Genomic DNA, 14,191 nt, shown 5'->3' with positions numbered 1-14,191 from the left:
AATCCACGTTCTCGAAAACAGCATGATGCTCTCTTATTTTGGAAATTCAAAGCAGAAACGCTTGAGAACCCCCTTGAACGCTTCATTGGCGGCTTCTGAGGTACACTAATGGGGAGAGTGTCACGTTGTGCGACTTTTCGCTTATGGTGGACCAAATGAACAGCTTATGTTGCAACTTGGGAGAAGGGTTCTGCTTTCGCGTGGAGCTCGCGGGCTAGTCGGTGTGGATTTAATCCGGCTGACGCCTCGGAGCGTACTGCTAGCCCTGTTAGCGGCTACCTACAGCTAGCAAAACATACAGCAAGACAGGTGAGCTAATGTTTACATTTTACAGAAAGGGAAGCCCCATTGACAGATGTAAGGATTACTACAATGCAGGGTGTACCCAATGTGGGTATACTATACTTTTTTTTTTCTCCACAGGTACAATAAGTGCATTCTAAAAAAAAAAAAAAAAAGACATATGACCTAAGGAAGGAAGACAGCAAAGAACTGCTGGACGCGTCAATTGACGCGCATCACAACTTCATGAATACTTAATACGCGTTTGTCGGAAAAATCTGGAATAAAATTGACTTTTATTTATTTAGCATGCTTAGTCGAAAAATAAAGACACAAACTTATTTACATTAGTTGTGTGCAAGATACAGCAGTTTATACCTAGAACCTTATCCATGAAACAAAGTGTAACAATATCAGACAGCCTTACCTTTGCAGGCGATGCAAATTTTAGCCATACATTTTCCACATACAGGACGTTTGCAAACATCACAGACGGTTACAGTTCTGTTGCGGCCACATCCTACTTTTATCTAACAAGTCACTAATTGTCAATTGTCCCATTGCTGTTGACGTTGCCATCGCTATGGGATTCCTGTCTGATAGATTATCCACTAATTGACTCCAGCCATATCTAGAATGTTTGAAGAACAACACTGCATCCTGCCTTTGTAGAAATCTGTCGGCACATTGCGTCAAGCATGTCGACTCCGCATTTGTTGCTGTTGTAATACAGGATTGATTCTGTCTTCTTTTTGCCATCTATCAGGCACAGAGAACCTTTTTGCAGAGTTGACAGCAGCACAACAGATTTAGAGGGCTTTGATTGGTATCAGACCAACTGAATGGAGCCAGACCTGTAAAATACTGACTCACGAGTGGCCATCTTTGAAGAGCTTGGAATCTCTCTCCTGTTCCATCCCATTGTTGTCTGCTTTTCCATAAGCTTCAGTGCTAGGCTTTGCTTGTGAAAAGGTTGTCAGTGATGACGTCGGACCTCAACGCTGTCCTCTCAATTGTGTTTATCAAAACCTCTTTCCCCCCCCCCCCCCCCATCAGGTGAGGATAAATCCGGACAACCATGGCAGGTGGAATCACAGAGACGGGGGAGCCCTACTCTGCCTTTGTGAGTATGCCTCCTAGAAGCATTCGTTTCGTCTCCTTTTAGAATTCTATAAAAGCATTTCATGACGTCGAAGCACGTGCTTTGTTGGAGACGGGATTGCTCAATGAGGAAGCGAAAGTGCTGAAGCGCATCCTCTCGCTGGGCCCACACTTTTAATGATTAAAGCTCTTTGACAGCTGATCGGCTCCTTCCTAAGTGGGCAAGAACATGAGCGTGAATAAATAATGTATAGCCTAGACAAGCATTAAGAGAAGTAACAAAATGGCCGTCTGTTGCAGGTGGGTCTGGTGTACATGTTCAACCTGATTGTGGGAACAGGGGCCCTCACCATGCCCAGAGCTTTCGCCACGGCCGGCTGGGTAGTCAGCTTGACGCTCATCTCCTTCCTGGCGTTCATGAGGTGAGTGTCGTGCTTCAGAACTTAACGCCACATTTTCAAATTTGTTATTGTTGTTATTTGTTTGTCTGTACCTAATAACATGACCTCCCCGCTCATCAGTTACATGACCACCACCTTTGTGATCGAGGCGATGGCGGCGGCCAACGCTCATCTGCGATGGAAGAGGAGAGAGCAGGACGAGGTTATCTTATCATATACTAATTTATAGATTATGAATTGATTTTTTAACAACGACTGCGTTGCCTAACCAGCAGATTAATGACGACTCTGCCTCAGACATCTCAGACGATGACAGCACAGCAAGGGGGCGGGCCGAACCGGAGACCAAGCCCATCTTGTCAGTTCGTAAGTGGTCACATCATTGGAACCCCAAAAAAATGCATTCATTTCAAGTGATAGTAGGAATAAATATATAATATAAATAACATTTCCTGAATAATTCACATCACTGCGCCTTCCTCAGAACGTTCCGGCAGTACCGTGGACCACTTTGACATTGCCGAGCGCGTAGAGATGGGCCAGATGGCGTCCATGTTCTTCAACAAAGGTAAACACTCTCGCCGCTAGGCGTCCGTCTGTCCCGTCGTTCACCTTTTTCGCCCTAATGATCATGCCGATGGAATTCCATAAATGAATCTTGCCTTCACAATTACAAAGAAGAACACAATGTCATTAGGAAAAGATTGCACGCCTCAGGTGGTAATTACCTCTGCAGACCCTCATGCACCCTCATCGCCACCCATATGTGGGACTCAGTGTGCGGCCAGCAGGGGGAGCTCTCAGCACACATGCTAGGGAATTGGTGAATATATTGGAAAAGGTAGAATATTTTTCTATTATATAGAAATAAACACGCTCAGAGTTTTGATACATGAAATTGTCAAAATAATCTTTCATTTTCGTGTTTTAATTGTAATTTTCATTTGAATTAATAACAAATTGTTTTTAAAAAGTAAAATAGAGTATTTTAAAAATATTTTCATGCTTTAGCTTTTTCTTCTTTTATGAAATTAAATGATCAAAATGGCATGTAAAAATAAAAATATTTAAAAATATAATTATTCATACTCCTGTTATATTTTTTAATGAAGCATTTTCTTGTTATCTTTCCTGATTAATTTAGTTAAGTACTTAATTTTTTTAATAATGTGTTAAACGTGTATAAAGTTGCTCATTTTATGTAATGATTGATGATGTAATTTTTTTTACTAGACACAATAAATCAATTGTCGAATTGTTTCATGAGAAAGGAATTTTCAAAAATTAATCACCAATTTTAGGGAAAAACAACAAAATACACATCACAAATTGTTGGCAGTTATTTGGGTAAGGTGAGTGCGAAGATAAACCACATGCTGCTTCACTAATCTGAATACATTGGCAAAATGTTAATAGCCTAAATGTCAGCTTTCAGATCAATTTTAGTGTGCAACCGTCGAGTCGCAAGTCACGTGTCAAGTGACGATTTAATCCAGAAGGACTCGGACAAAAGACGAAATTGCAAAGGATTACGGGAGTGTGTGTGCGCGTGTGTGCGTAGGGACAGATGCTATCCTGTGATAACAAGTGTGTACTTCCTCTTTCTTGGCAAGAGCGTCAGCAGAAAAGAGCCGAGCACTTGTCATTTTGCGATTGCCAATGAAACAACCAGAAAGTCTCCTGGTGATTTTTGTGAATAACAATTAACATGATTGGCAGAGAGAGGAACTATCTTGCAAAAACAACTTATTAAAATGTGAGTCGCATTGGGGCCAAATGGTGCAGTGACCTCGTGGAATACATGGAATACTTGTAAAATTAAGCCACTTGTTTGTATCTGCTCATTACTGCCTCCAGCAGGACTGGAATAGAACAGCAACAAAAGTGTACTGGAAGTGTAGAAAAAAAATCTAGCACAAAAGTATTCAACCTCATTTTAGAAGTAAAAAATTGTGGCGTCCGGACGTTGTGTTGTTATTGTGACAATTCTCTCTTCTGCATCAGTTTGCGTGTTGACAAGGTCAACTGCCGTCATGTTTCCTTGCTGCAGTGTCCTACTTGTGGATATTTAAGAACAAAGTGTGTATGTGTTTGCGTGTGCGGCCGGGTCGCTGCCTTAGGGCCGGGCTCCATTTAGATTTAATTTGTAAATCTTCCTTCATCAAACTTTCCCTGGGATCTTCTCCCCTCCCAGCAGACTCATCAGACTATAAACTTGAAGGCGAAGGTTAATGAGGGCAAACTGTACAACGAATGGTTTGAGACCAAGCACAAGGGCTCAACCATTTTAGGAAAATATTGAACAAACTGAGACCTTGAACGTGATCATATTTAGAGAGCATGTTTCAAAAGTCCTACTTGTGACATTGTTGCATCGTGTACCTGATTTTGTGCCTCCCCACGTGTTGAGAACTTAATTAAAAAACAGCCTGTGCCGTTGTGAGGCCGTCATGGCGGCTGTCAGTCAAGCTGGCGTTCCGCTGACAGACGACGGCGACCACTCGCGGCTCCGACACGTGCGGCGTGCGGCGCCTGCTAATTGGAAAATGTTACTGACATTGAACGGGGGGGGTCTGCATTTAATGCACAGTGAGAAAGGGGCTCAAGCAAGGATTTATGACCTTTGCATTTCACACAGAACCCAGCAAAGCACGGCGTCCCACAAAATGCTAATTAGCTTCTGGATTGCAGACGACTTTCATTCTAAAGCTTTTCTTGCAAATCATCAATCCCCCAGAAAAAAAAAGTACGATTACATCTTTGACGGCAGCGTGCGAGGGCTATTGACTGGATTTCCAGCCCGTTAACTTGATGGATGTTTGTTTATGTGCTCGTTTCATTTTTTACTGTTTAATTCCTCAACTCGGTCTTTTAATGGAAGAGCCCATTCAAGGTTTGATGCCATAAAGCTGACATTTCTTATTCCTCCTCACTGGACCCGCCTTGACTTTCCTCGGCGCTAATCAATTATCTGACCGTTGATCCCCCGCCCCTCCCTCTTTGCCTCAACCACAAAAGGGTGATGGATGGGGGGGGGGGTCACTCGGATGATCATCGCTGCGTGATGATAACGAGGAAGTAACGTGAGGGCAGATGGCGAGGAATCAAAGTTTGCCCTTGTGTGGCTGAGTTAATTTCATATTTGCAGCCATGCGTCGGAGCGATGAGCGTGCATATTAATGAGGCAAACGTGCACGTTGGCCTTATTTGTCCACCAACGTTTGCCGACGAGCTGTTTGCTCCGATGATGAAGATGAGCGCGCCGCTGCTTGATTAAGAATGTCCACAAACGCTTCGCATTGTACACAACGACTCTTGATGGGATTTATTCACATGTCGTTTTCAATATGCGGCCTACGGCGAGTCTCGCACATTTGACTTTTTCTCCTTGTGTTGTCTTGCAGTGGGCGTCAACATGTTCTACATCTGCATCATCGTATACCTGTACGGCGACATGGCCATCTATGCTGCTGCCGTACCCATTTCGCTGATGGAGGTGGCCTGGTGAGTGGACGTTTGTCGACTTTTACCGCTGGATAAAACTAAATATATTTTGTAGCCGGAGCCCCCCCCCACCTCCATCTTGGAAGGCTCGCTTGTGCATGTTTTGGCAGGGCTGAGCGGCTGGTGCGCCGTCTTCTAGTTGTTGCTGGTGTTTGTGAAGACAATAACAGCGAGCTGACTCCGCCTGACCTCCCTCGGCTGCCGGCGCTCCCGGGAATCTCGCTGCCTTCCAGACCCATTTTTATTGCCACTGTGCTTTATTATAACCGCCTCAGTGCACAATGTGTTGTTTGAGAGGCGTGATGGGAGCCCGTCATGCTCCTGCTTTCTCCTTCAAAAAAAGAACCCCGCCCCCCAAAAAGAAACCAGACACTTCATTAGGTACCCCCACCAAAGTGAATAAACTCAAAACAATCCTGCCGCTCAATTTTGATTGACAGGTATCAGAAAAGTATTGTTGACAGGACAATGTGAGTTTCCAGAACCTTTCAACCGTGCTAACATTTTGGATATATTCACAAATATTTGCCGCTGAAATGCGAATGTGTTTATTTCTTTAGCGGGAACCATTCGTGCAGCGCAGGAGCTGTGAAGTACAACGACACAGATGCGTGCTGGGGCTCGGTGACCAGGAAAGACGCCTACAGAGTCTTCCTGGTAAGTCCTCACTTCTCCTTCTCCTTTTCCCGGCACTCTTCCTTTCACATTCCATTCTGGGCGCCACCATGCGATATATTTCAGGATCAGCACGACACGTAAAAGTGTCCGTAATTCCTGCTAATCTGTGCTGGCCTGAATGAGTCTGTGTCTGATTTATAGCATATTAGATGAGAAATATGGCGGCGGCGTTGAAGGGGACACAAAACGTCGGGAATAAATCATAAGTGAAACGACGGGCGTCGGCGGAATGTAAATGAGCCTTCTGCCGCTGCCGTTAATGTTTAACAATCAGAGCGTGAACGCGGGCCGACGATGATTGCGGCGAACATAAAAGCATCGTGCTTTATTAAGGAGCCGAGTAAAACCGGACCACTACACCGGTGTCGGGGCCATAAATCTTCAGCTTTTTAAAGGATGCTTCTTGTTGTCGCTCATCATTTCGCTGCTTTGTTAAGTTCCCCCTCTCTGCCAGGTGGGATAGTGTTCGACAAGTGCGTCTGTTGTTCCGCTTTGTTCTCGGCCGGCCGTGATGATTTGTCCTCTCGCCGTTGATTAAAAAGTCACTTTCCTAAAGGTTGACTTGAGAAATTGGCTGTCATTTTTCAACCAGATTATTCATTTTCAAACCACTTAATAGACACTCGAATGTCTTTGGTCTTTTTTTTGGATGATGCTGCCCTCTGGCTGAACTTGGTACGTTCCGTTGCCAATGTCTCGCAGTCTCATTCGGCACGGTTGTATTTTTCTCGGACCTCATTTGCGTCTGATTCAGATGTGCACAGCAAATCGACACGATCGACGACTAATTAGCGCGCGTGCTGGCAGCTAGCCGTCGCTGCTTGATGTGACACAACAGAAAGCGCCCCGGTCGGGCAGAAGCTGCTAAGCGGATCAATTGGCTGTGATTTTCTGCACTGATTGATTCCACGGAGGCAGCGTGGCGCCAATGTGGTGGCAATGTGCCGGGAGGGAGGCACTTGCGTAACTACGCCGGCCGCCGTTGATCTCGGCCGGCCTCTTTAGCGCCGCTATGATTGAAAAGATTAAGAAGCGGGTGGCGGTGGCGCGTTTCGAGGGGGGCGGGGATGTTGCTCGTCCTAAGACTCCAATTAAAACCGCGCCACGTCCTTGATTGTCCCCCCTGCCTTTGGCGCATTTAGCTCGCCAAGTGGCGGGCGGCGTGCTCCACCTCGCACCGTTTTAACGCCTGATTTATGGCCCCTTTGCAGGGGAGAGAAAAAAAAAATCAATGCGCTATATGCACTTTATGCTTACGCCGCATTGTTGGCAGCTTATATCCATGTAGATATTTCCATTACGTTGTGTGGCCGCTGTCCCGTGTGTTGGGCTAAAGTTAATTTAAAGCTACCCCCCTCCCCCTGCCCCTCCCCCTGTACATTGCTGATTGATGAACACACTGCTAAATGTTTTCTTCCGAGGAGCCTCATTGACCTTCGTTCCCTGCGGGGGCCGCCATTTTGGATCTTAGCCACACACTTGCTGCCTTTGTCCTGTTGCAATAGTGTGTGCGCACACGTGTTACAGTCGTGTTCCACTCTAGCATATTGAAATTATAATTTATGTATACACCCCTGTAATTGAACACATTGCGATGAAAGTTTATGGCTTACACACCTCCAATATTCCATTTTAGTATCCTGATACCGTTGTACATTTTATGCATGTACACCTCTAAAACGGCTCGTGTTTAATGACAAAACCCTCCATGATCCCATACTTGGGTCTATTTAATGTTCCATACACTTATAATCCAGCACGATTCCATCCTGTGCACTTGACCTTGACAAGCCGCGCAACATCTGCGGCAGGTATAAGCAACAGAAAGCGATGATTGAACGCAAGACGTCGTTTGACGTGGAGGTGCTAGGAGACGTCCGGGGTACAGATGGCTTGATGGAGAGGATCGCAGTAGGTGCCAAATTTGGAGGGGGAGGGCAGGGGATTGCTGAAGGGGAACTCAAGGTCAATCACGGATGAGTGACAGAAAAAAAAAGAAGACATTGTTGGGCTCCATCCGCTCCTGCAAAACCGGCTTCCCTTAGGAAATGATCTCAGTTCCCGGTCAAGCTTGTTTTTTTTAAGGACGTCAGCGTCGGCACAATGTTGAAATTCCGATCGGTGCTCTTCATTAATGAAGCGGCAGAATTATTCATCGTTCTCGTCTGGCGGCGCCGCGCTGACCTCGTTGCCGCGACCCGAGCTCATCTCTGACCAGATTTCCATCATGCCACTTAAACAGACTGCGAAGCGCCACCCTTGATGATTTGATTGATTTTTTTTTTTTCTTCCAAAAAAAATTCACACACAAAAACGGTCAGTGCGAGATGTGGTCGTGGACGTGCGCGTCCAATTTTCTTCTGTCAAAAGCACAAACAGGACGGCGAACAGACAGAAGGGAAACGCGTGAGCCGCGTCGACGTCAGCCCGACTTTGGCCGAGCAACATGTGGCAAATTTATTGCGACGGCTGACAGGGCGAGAAAGATCTATGACATTGTTTTTTTTTTCACCCTCATTGGAATTCATGGACATTGTCCTTCTCCAAGCGTCAGCAGTGTTTTCACTAACATATAAGTAGATAAAAAACAGTTAGCGGCTAATGCTAACACCCCCCGCCCCCTTCCTTGAACCTCCTCTTATGCTAACTTGACTTTGTGCTTTTTCTTTGCTTTGCCGTCTCGCCCGGGGGCGGGCAGGTGGCCTTCTGATGAGGAGCTAATAGGTTGAATCCCGGAGCTTGTATCCATCAGCGCCTTAGTCACCTTTGCAATTTCTCATCCCTGACTCAGCGCTTATTGCTTCCCGGCCCAGTGCACCTTTATGCGACGACTGGGTGGAAGCCGGGTTTGATAAGCGGCGAAACAAATTGACACGTTCCGATGAGCCGAGGTGAATTTCTGCAACATGGAGCTGATGGGCCAAAACGCACCAAAGCATCATGGCGGTCATTTAGTGTAATGATGTTGATTCCCCCCCCCCCCCCCCCCCCCCCCGTCTTAGGTGGTTAGTTAATCAGCCACTGTGAATCTTGCCCATCATCATGGTGATTCTCAATGATGCTTGCTCGGTCCGGTAATCAAGTTCCTCCTTTTGACTCGTGTCCCTTTCCAGTTCATTTGGAAAAACAGAAGTTAGAAATGCAAAATGACGTTTTTCTTAAGTAGCCTTAGATGGTTTTATTGCTTTTTTGCCGAGGTGCAGTCAGTCGTGCGGCAAAACTGCCTTACAAGATCATCTGGCATTTATTAGCCTTTGAATAAAAATGACAATTTGATGTTTTTTTTTCAGAGCATTTTCACCGTTCTATTGGGACCATTCACGTTCTTCAACGCGCAGAAGACGAAATACCTTCAGATCCTCACTTCGCTCATGCGCTGGATTGGTAAGGCTTCATATCTTTCTACAATACAACACGAAAGACAAAATAATGTCCGTTTTCTTCCTGGTTGATAAAGTTGAGAAGTTACGAACGGACAGACAACGTGATTGTCCCATTCACACTCAAGACCAAAATCCACCTCATGAAGCCAGCTTTGTGAAATTTAGGAGACATTTCTGTCATGAGTAGACCCACAAAAAAAAAATCTGGAAGTCGTGTCCAAAATAACACATAACGCCTGACCTTTTGGTTTGAAGTGGCCATTTTAGGGTCAAAGCACTTCCTCAGGTTGCGAACCAAAAATTCACCCCTCTAAGACACTTGGACTTAGCAACATGAAATTTGGTAGGCGTGCGCACCAAAAATTCTCAAAAAGCCTGGAAAACACGGGAAGTCCACAGACATTTAACACATACTAAATTTGAGTTTGTCCGTTAGATGTGTCCGGCCACGTTTGTTCCGATGATATGAAATCCTCCGGTGGTACTTTTTTGACCCTACTCCGGGGATTTCATCCTTGGTGTGTGTGGTGTTGAGGTGCGTCTGTCAAAGTTGCAGTGCCGCTTGGCGTCCCAACTTCCCATCTCCTCATTCTGACAAGCTTGACGGGCCGTCCCACCCTTGATTGGACTGTCACTCACCGCCACCTCGAAGTAAAATAGAGTGTCCGCACTTAAAGGCACGTTGGGCAATGATGAAAGTGAGGGCTCTACCTTTCACGCCAGTGTTAGCGTTTTAAGTCTTGTCCTTTTCTTCATCATTCTTTCCTTTGAGACTTTTGTTCCTTCTTTTCATGCTTGCTTCCTTGGTTTTGTAACATTCTTGTTTTCGTTTGTCCCGCCAGCCTGTCCGTCACGTTTTTTGTCGGTGTCGTGGTTGCGACGTAGCGTGCGACACGGTGTTGACTTCATCCTCTGTCACCTTTCGTGATGTCAGGGTTAGCGGGCAGCTAGCGTGCCGCGGGCTCCGCCTCCCGGCCTCGCCCCAAGGCCTCGTCACGCCGCTCGCCGCCCGGCTATCCTCAGTCAACTCTCGGACAGCACGAGCACGCTCGTGTGGAGATTTTCAATCGGCAACTTGTGACTTGTTGGTGTCACCTTGACAAACTTCCCATCATTTCTTCTTTTTGAACAACTAGCTTGCTCATTGCGATGCTCACAAACTTGCTAATCAGCTGGCTCATTAACTAAAATTGACTCACTAACAAACTAACTGACAAACTTGCTTGTTTATCAACATTTTCTTACTCTCATTAAGTAAGCTAAGTCACTAATTAGCTCAATAATTAACACACTCATTAGCTCACTCACTAACTAATGTCAGCTACTAACTAGGCGCCAACCCCCAACCCCCCCAAAGCTCCAATTGAGATTGACGACCTTTCAGCGTCACCTGATTATTCGAGCACGTCAATGCCATGTCCTGTGAAGCGAACCTCCTCCAATGATGTCTCCTTGGAGCGTCCGGTGTGTGTGTACGTGTGTGTGTTTGTCTGTGAGATGATCCTCAGAGGGCTGTTAAGTTGAAGCATCAAGGTCATTGGCAGGCCTGCAAAGCAAAGATAAATCACACTGGCTGCTGCTAACATAGCTAGCACGCTCAATTGTCCACACGTGGGCGTGTGCGGCGTGTGCGGCGTGTGCGTGTGACGACTTTATCCTGACGGGTATCCGACTGCTGTTGTCAGAATGAGAGCGCTTGATGGACGAGGGAGTCATGTGGACATCGCAGGTGGTTGGAGACATTCTTCCTCTTGTCTCATCATTAAGAATGTAGCAAGCTTGAAATAATAACCTTTGGATTGAAACGTCATGTGCTGTGGGCAAGTGGTTGGCCATTACTCATTCATAAAGTAACCTAATGACTGACTTGCTAACAGGGTATCTGACAACTTTCAATATGTTTGTCATTATTATATTATTTCACATTCAAAATAAGGCCTCCTTAACGTAACCTAAAGCCAACTACCAACCGGTTGACCTGCCCAATGTAACGTTTGTGCGTGCGTCCTTGTCTTGTCCCTTCCAGCGTTCACCATGATGATCATCCTGGCGCTCCTGCGCATCGGCAAAGGCGAAGGCGAGGGCCGCCCCTCTGCCGCCTCCCTGGCGGGCGTGCCCAATCTCTTTGGCGTGTGCGTCTACTCCTTCATGTGCCAGCACTCCCTGCCCTCGGTGGTGACGCCCATCTCTGAGAAGAAGCGGGTGGGCGTACTGGCGCTGGCCAACTACGTGCTGATCCTGGGCTTCTACGCGCTGCTCTCCTTCACCGCCATCTTCTGCTTCGACAGCGCGCTCCTCCATGACATGTACACGCTCAACTTCACGGACAACTGCCACGTCCTGGACGTGGCGGCGCTGCGCTACTTCCTGGGCCTTTTCCCCGTCTTCACCATCAGCACCAACTTCCCCATCATCGCCGTCACCTTGCGCAACAACTGGAAGACGCTCTTCCACCGTGAAGGCGGCACCTACCCGTGGGTGGTGGACCGGGTGGTTTTCCCGCTCATCACGCTGGTTCCGCCCATCCTGGTGGCCTTTTGCACGCACAATCTGGAGTCGCTGGTGGGCATCACGGGCGCCTACGCCGGCACGGGTATCCAGTACGTGGTGCCCGCCCTGCTGGTCTATCACGCCCGCCGCCATGTGGAACCCATCACGGCCCGGCGCGCCGTCAACACGCACCGCTCGCCCTTCCGCCACGCTGCCTGGGTGTGGTTCGTGCTGCTGTGGGCTGTCTTCTGCCTCATGTTCGTCACCGCCAACATCATTCTGACTGACGTCAAGAAGTGACGTGCTCGCTAGGTGCCTTTTTGGTTTTCACAGACGTCTACCTAATTTTTCAAGAAGGGCAAAAGCTTTTGTGTTGTTTGACAGACTAAACCTGAAGCGTGGCGGTTTTTTTCCAAGGAGTGATGTCAACCAACAGTTTCGGAGATCCACATGCATCACAGTTGAATCTTGTTTGTAGCGCCTCCTGATTGGCTGAATTGTTTCAATTTATCACCCCGATGTCTCAATGACAAACTGTTTGTACTTTTGGTTTCCTTTCCTTTTTTTTGTGTGTGTGCGAGTGAGTGAGTGAGTGAGTGAGTGAGTGAGTGAGTGAGTGAGTGAGTGAGTGAGTGAGTGAGTGAGTGAGTGAGTGAGTGAGTGAGTGAGTGAGTGAGTGAGTGAGTGAGTGAGTGAGTGAGTGAGTGAGTGAGTGAGTGAGTGACGAAAGAAAACCATCAGGCAGAGAGGTCTCCGTGTAGTTAATAGGATATGCTGACGTTTCCAAATAAGGCCAGGCGGGAGAAAGTGAGTGCCTGGGAAATGGTTGCTGTGGCAACAGTGGTGCCTTTTGATTGGATGTTTGTGCTCGTTGTTTTCATCCAAAATGGACCAAAGTGTTTGTGTCATAACATCTATACCTTTGTCTTGAGAGTTTGATGCTTTTAATATAATTTGAATAAATTACAAAGAGATTAAAATTGATATTTGTTATTAATCCAATGCCTTTGTTTTTATTTATTTATTTCTAAAAAAAAGAAAAGCCTTACATGGTCAATTTTTTTGTACAAAAAAAGCCTTATGATCATTCTTTAAAAAAAAAAAAAAAGCCTTGATTTGGAGCGCTAACCCTAGTTTTTGACCCCGGTTTGAAGCGCTGACCCTGATTTGGAACACTAACCCTAATTTTTGACCACATTAACCCCGATTTGGAACGCTAACCCTAGTTTTTGAACCAGTTGCCCCTGATTTGGAACACTAACCCTAGTGTTTGATCCCAGTTTGAAGCACTAACCCTAATTTGAAACACTAACCCTAGTGTTTGACCCCAGTTTGAAGCACTAACCCTAATTTGAAACACTAACCCTAGTTTTTGAACCCTTTGACTCAGTAGTGATTTTTGGCACGGGCAACACAGGCGGCTGCCCGGGGCGGCATTTTTTTTATGTCACATGGGGGCTGTCTGGAAGCAGGTGATCGAACTTGGAGGTGGTGTTGATGAACTTCAGGTCTATCTTCTCCAAAGCGCGACGGCTTGTCTGGACCAGCACAGACTACAAGAACAAATATAACCACCGCGCGCACGCACGCACACACGCACACACACATGCCGTGAAATCCTTGAAGAGTTCACATTTGTAGCCTCCGCCAAGGTTCATCGTGCACATCAGTCAGCGTGAGCCGGCGTTAGTGACTCACATGCCACTTGTGGATGTTCATGGTAGAAGAAAAAAAAAGGCTCTTTCCAACAGTGTCGCATGAACACTTTGTTATTGTCCGTGATGTCCTGATAACCTTTTTCATTTTCCACTACAGCCGCAGGACTTTCACAGGCGCATGCAGGATGCTTTAAAATGAAATCTTAATCAAACATACACTGGGGAATCTGATGCAAACATGCTGACGGCGATGATGAAACACAGAGTAAAAATTGTCCACGTTGGGAGTGTGTGTGTGCGTGTGTGCAGACGAGCATGCTGGACTAATCAATGTGCGCAAAAGTCAATTCTCGTTTCCGTTGCGAAGCCAGCAAGTAAATTAGCCGGTGGACGTGGACGCCTGAGATTCTTCTTATCTGTTCTGCAGGATACGATTGTGTGCTCGGAACGAAAAGAAGAAACATGGGTTATTTCCTTTCATTATGTCCAGACAGCTGTGAATAAAGTTACACTCGTCGACATGAACATTTGGAAAAAAGTTACCATCTCCCGTTGTGCTTTGCGTCATTGTCGTACTCACGAATGTATCAGGACGATCATCGTCATGAACACGATCATTGTTCATTAGCAACAACATCGTTGACATCGAAGCCATCAGCGTCATGATTGACATCGTCATTAACGTCATCATCGT

General features: G+C 46.4%; 1 protein-coding gene across 4 annotated transcripts; it reads left to right on the top strand.

Annotated features, from left to right (window-relative positions):
* The first annotated feature begins 57 nt into the window (after window positions 1-57).
* tmem104 (transmembrane protein 104) lies at window positions 58-12,836 on the top strand. Of its 4 annotated transcripts, none has more exons than XM_049746158.2 (11): window positions 58-309; window positions 1,055-1,254; window positions 1,339-1,405; window positions 1,684-1,805; window positions 1,905-1,986; window positions 2,057-2,150; window positions 2,269-2,352; window positions 5,189-5,288; window positions 5,849-5,945; window positions 9,257-9,350; window positions 11,376-12,836. In XM_049746158.2, the coding sequence occupies exons 3-11, from the start codon at window positions 1,361-1,363 to the stop codon at window positions 12,137-12,139; spliced, it is 1,482 nt and encodes a 493-aa protein (XP_049602115.1). In that variant the 5' UTR covers window positions 58-309; window positions 1,055-1,254; window positions 1,339-1,360; the 3' UTR covers window positions 12,140-12,836. The 4 variants fall into 4 exon arrangements, with proteins under 4 accessions (XP_049602115.1, XP_049602114.1, XP_049602113.1 ...); XM_049746157.2 differs by having other exon boundaries at window positions 1,049-1,254; XM_049746156.2 differs by lacking the exon at window positions 1,055-1,254 and having other exon boundaries at window positions 59-309.
* The last annotated feature ends 1,355 nt before the right edge of the window (window positions 12,837-14,191 follow it).

Source organism: Syngnathus scovelli, chromosome 16 (genome assembly GCF_024217435.2).
Source record: "Syngnathus scovelli strain Florida chromosome 16, RoL_Ssco_1.2, whole genome shotgun sequence".
Taxonomy (NCBI): domain Eukaryota; kingdom Metazoa; phylum Chordata; class Actinopteri; order Syngnathiformes; family Syngnathidae; genus Syngnathus; species Syngnathus scovelli.
Note: the sequence above shows the minus strand (reverse complement) of the source record. Positions and strands in the feature narration are given on the sequence as shown.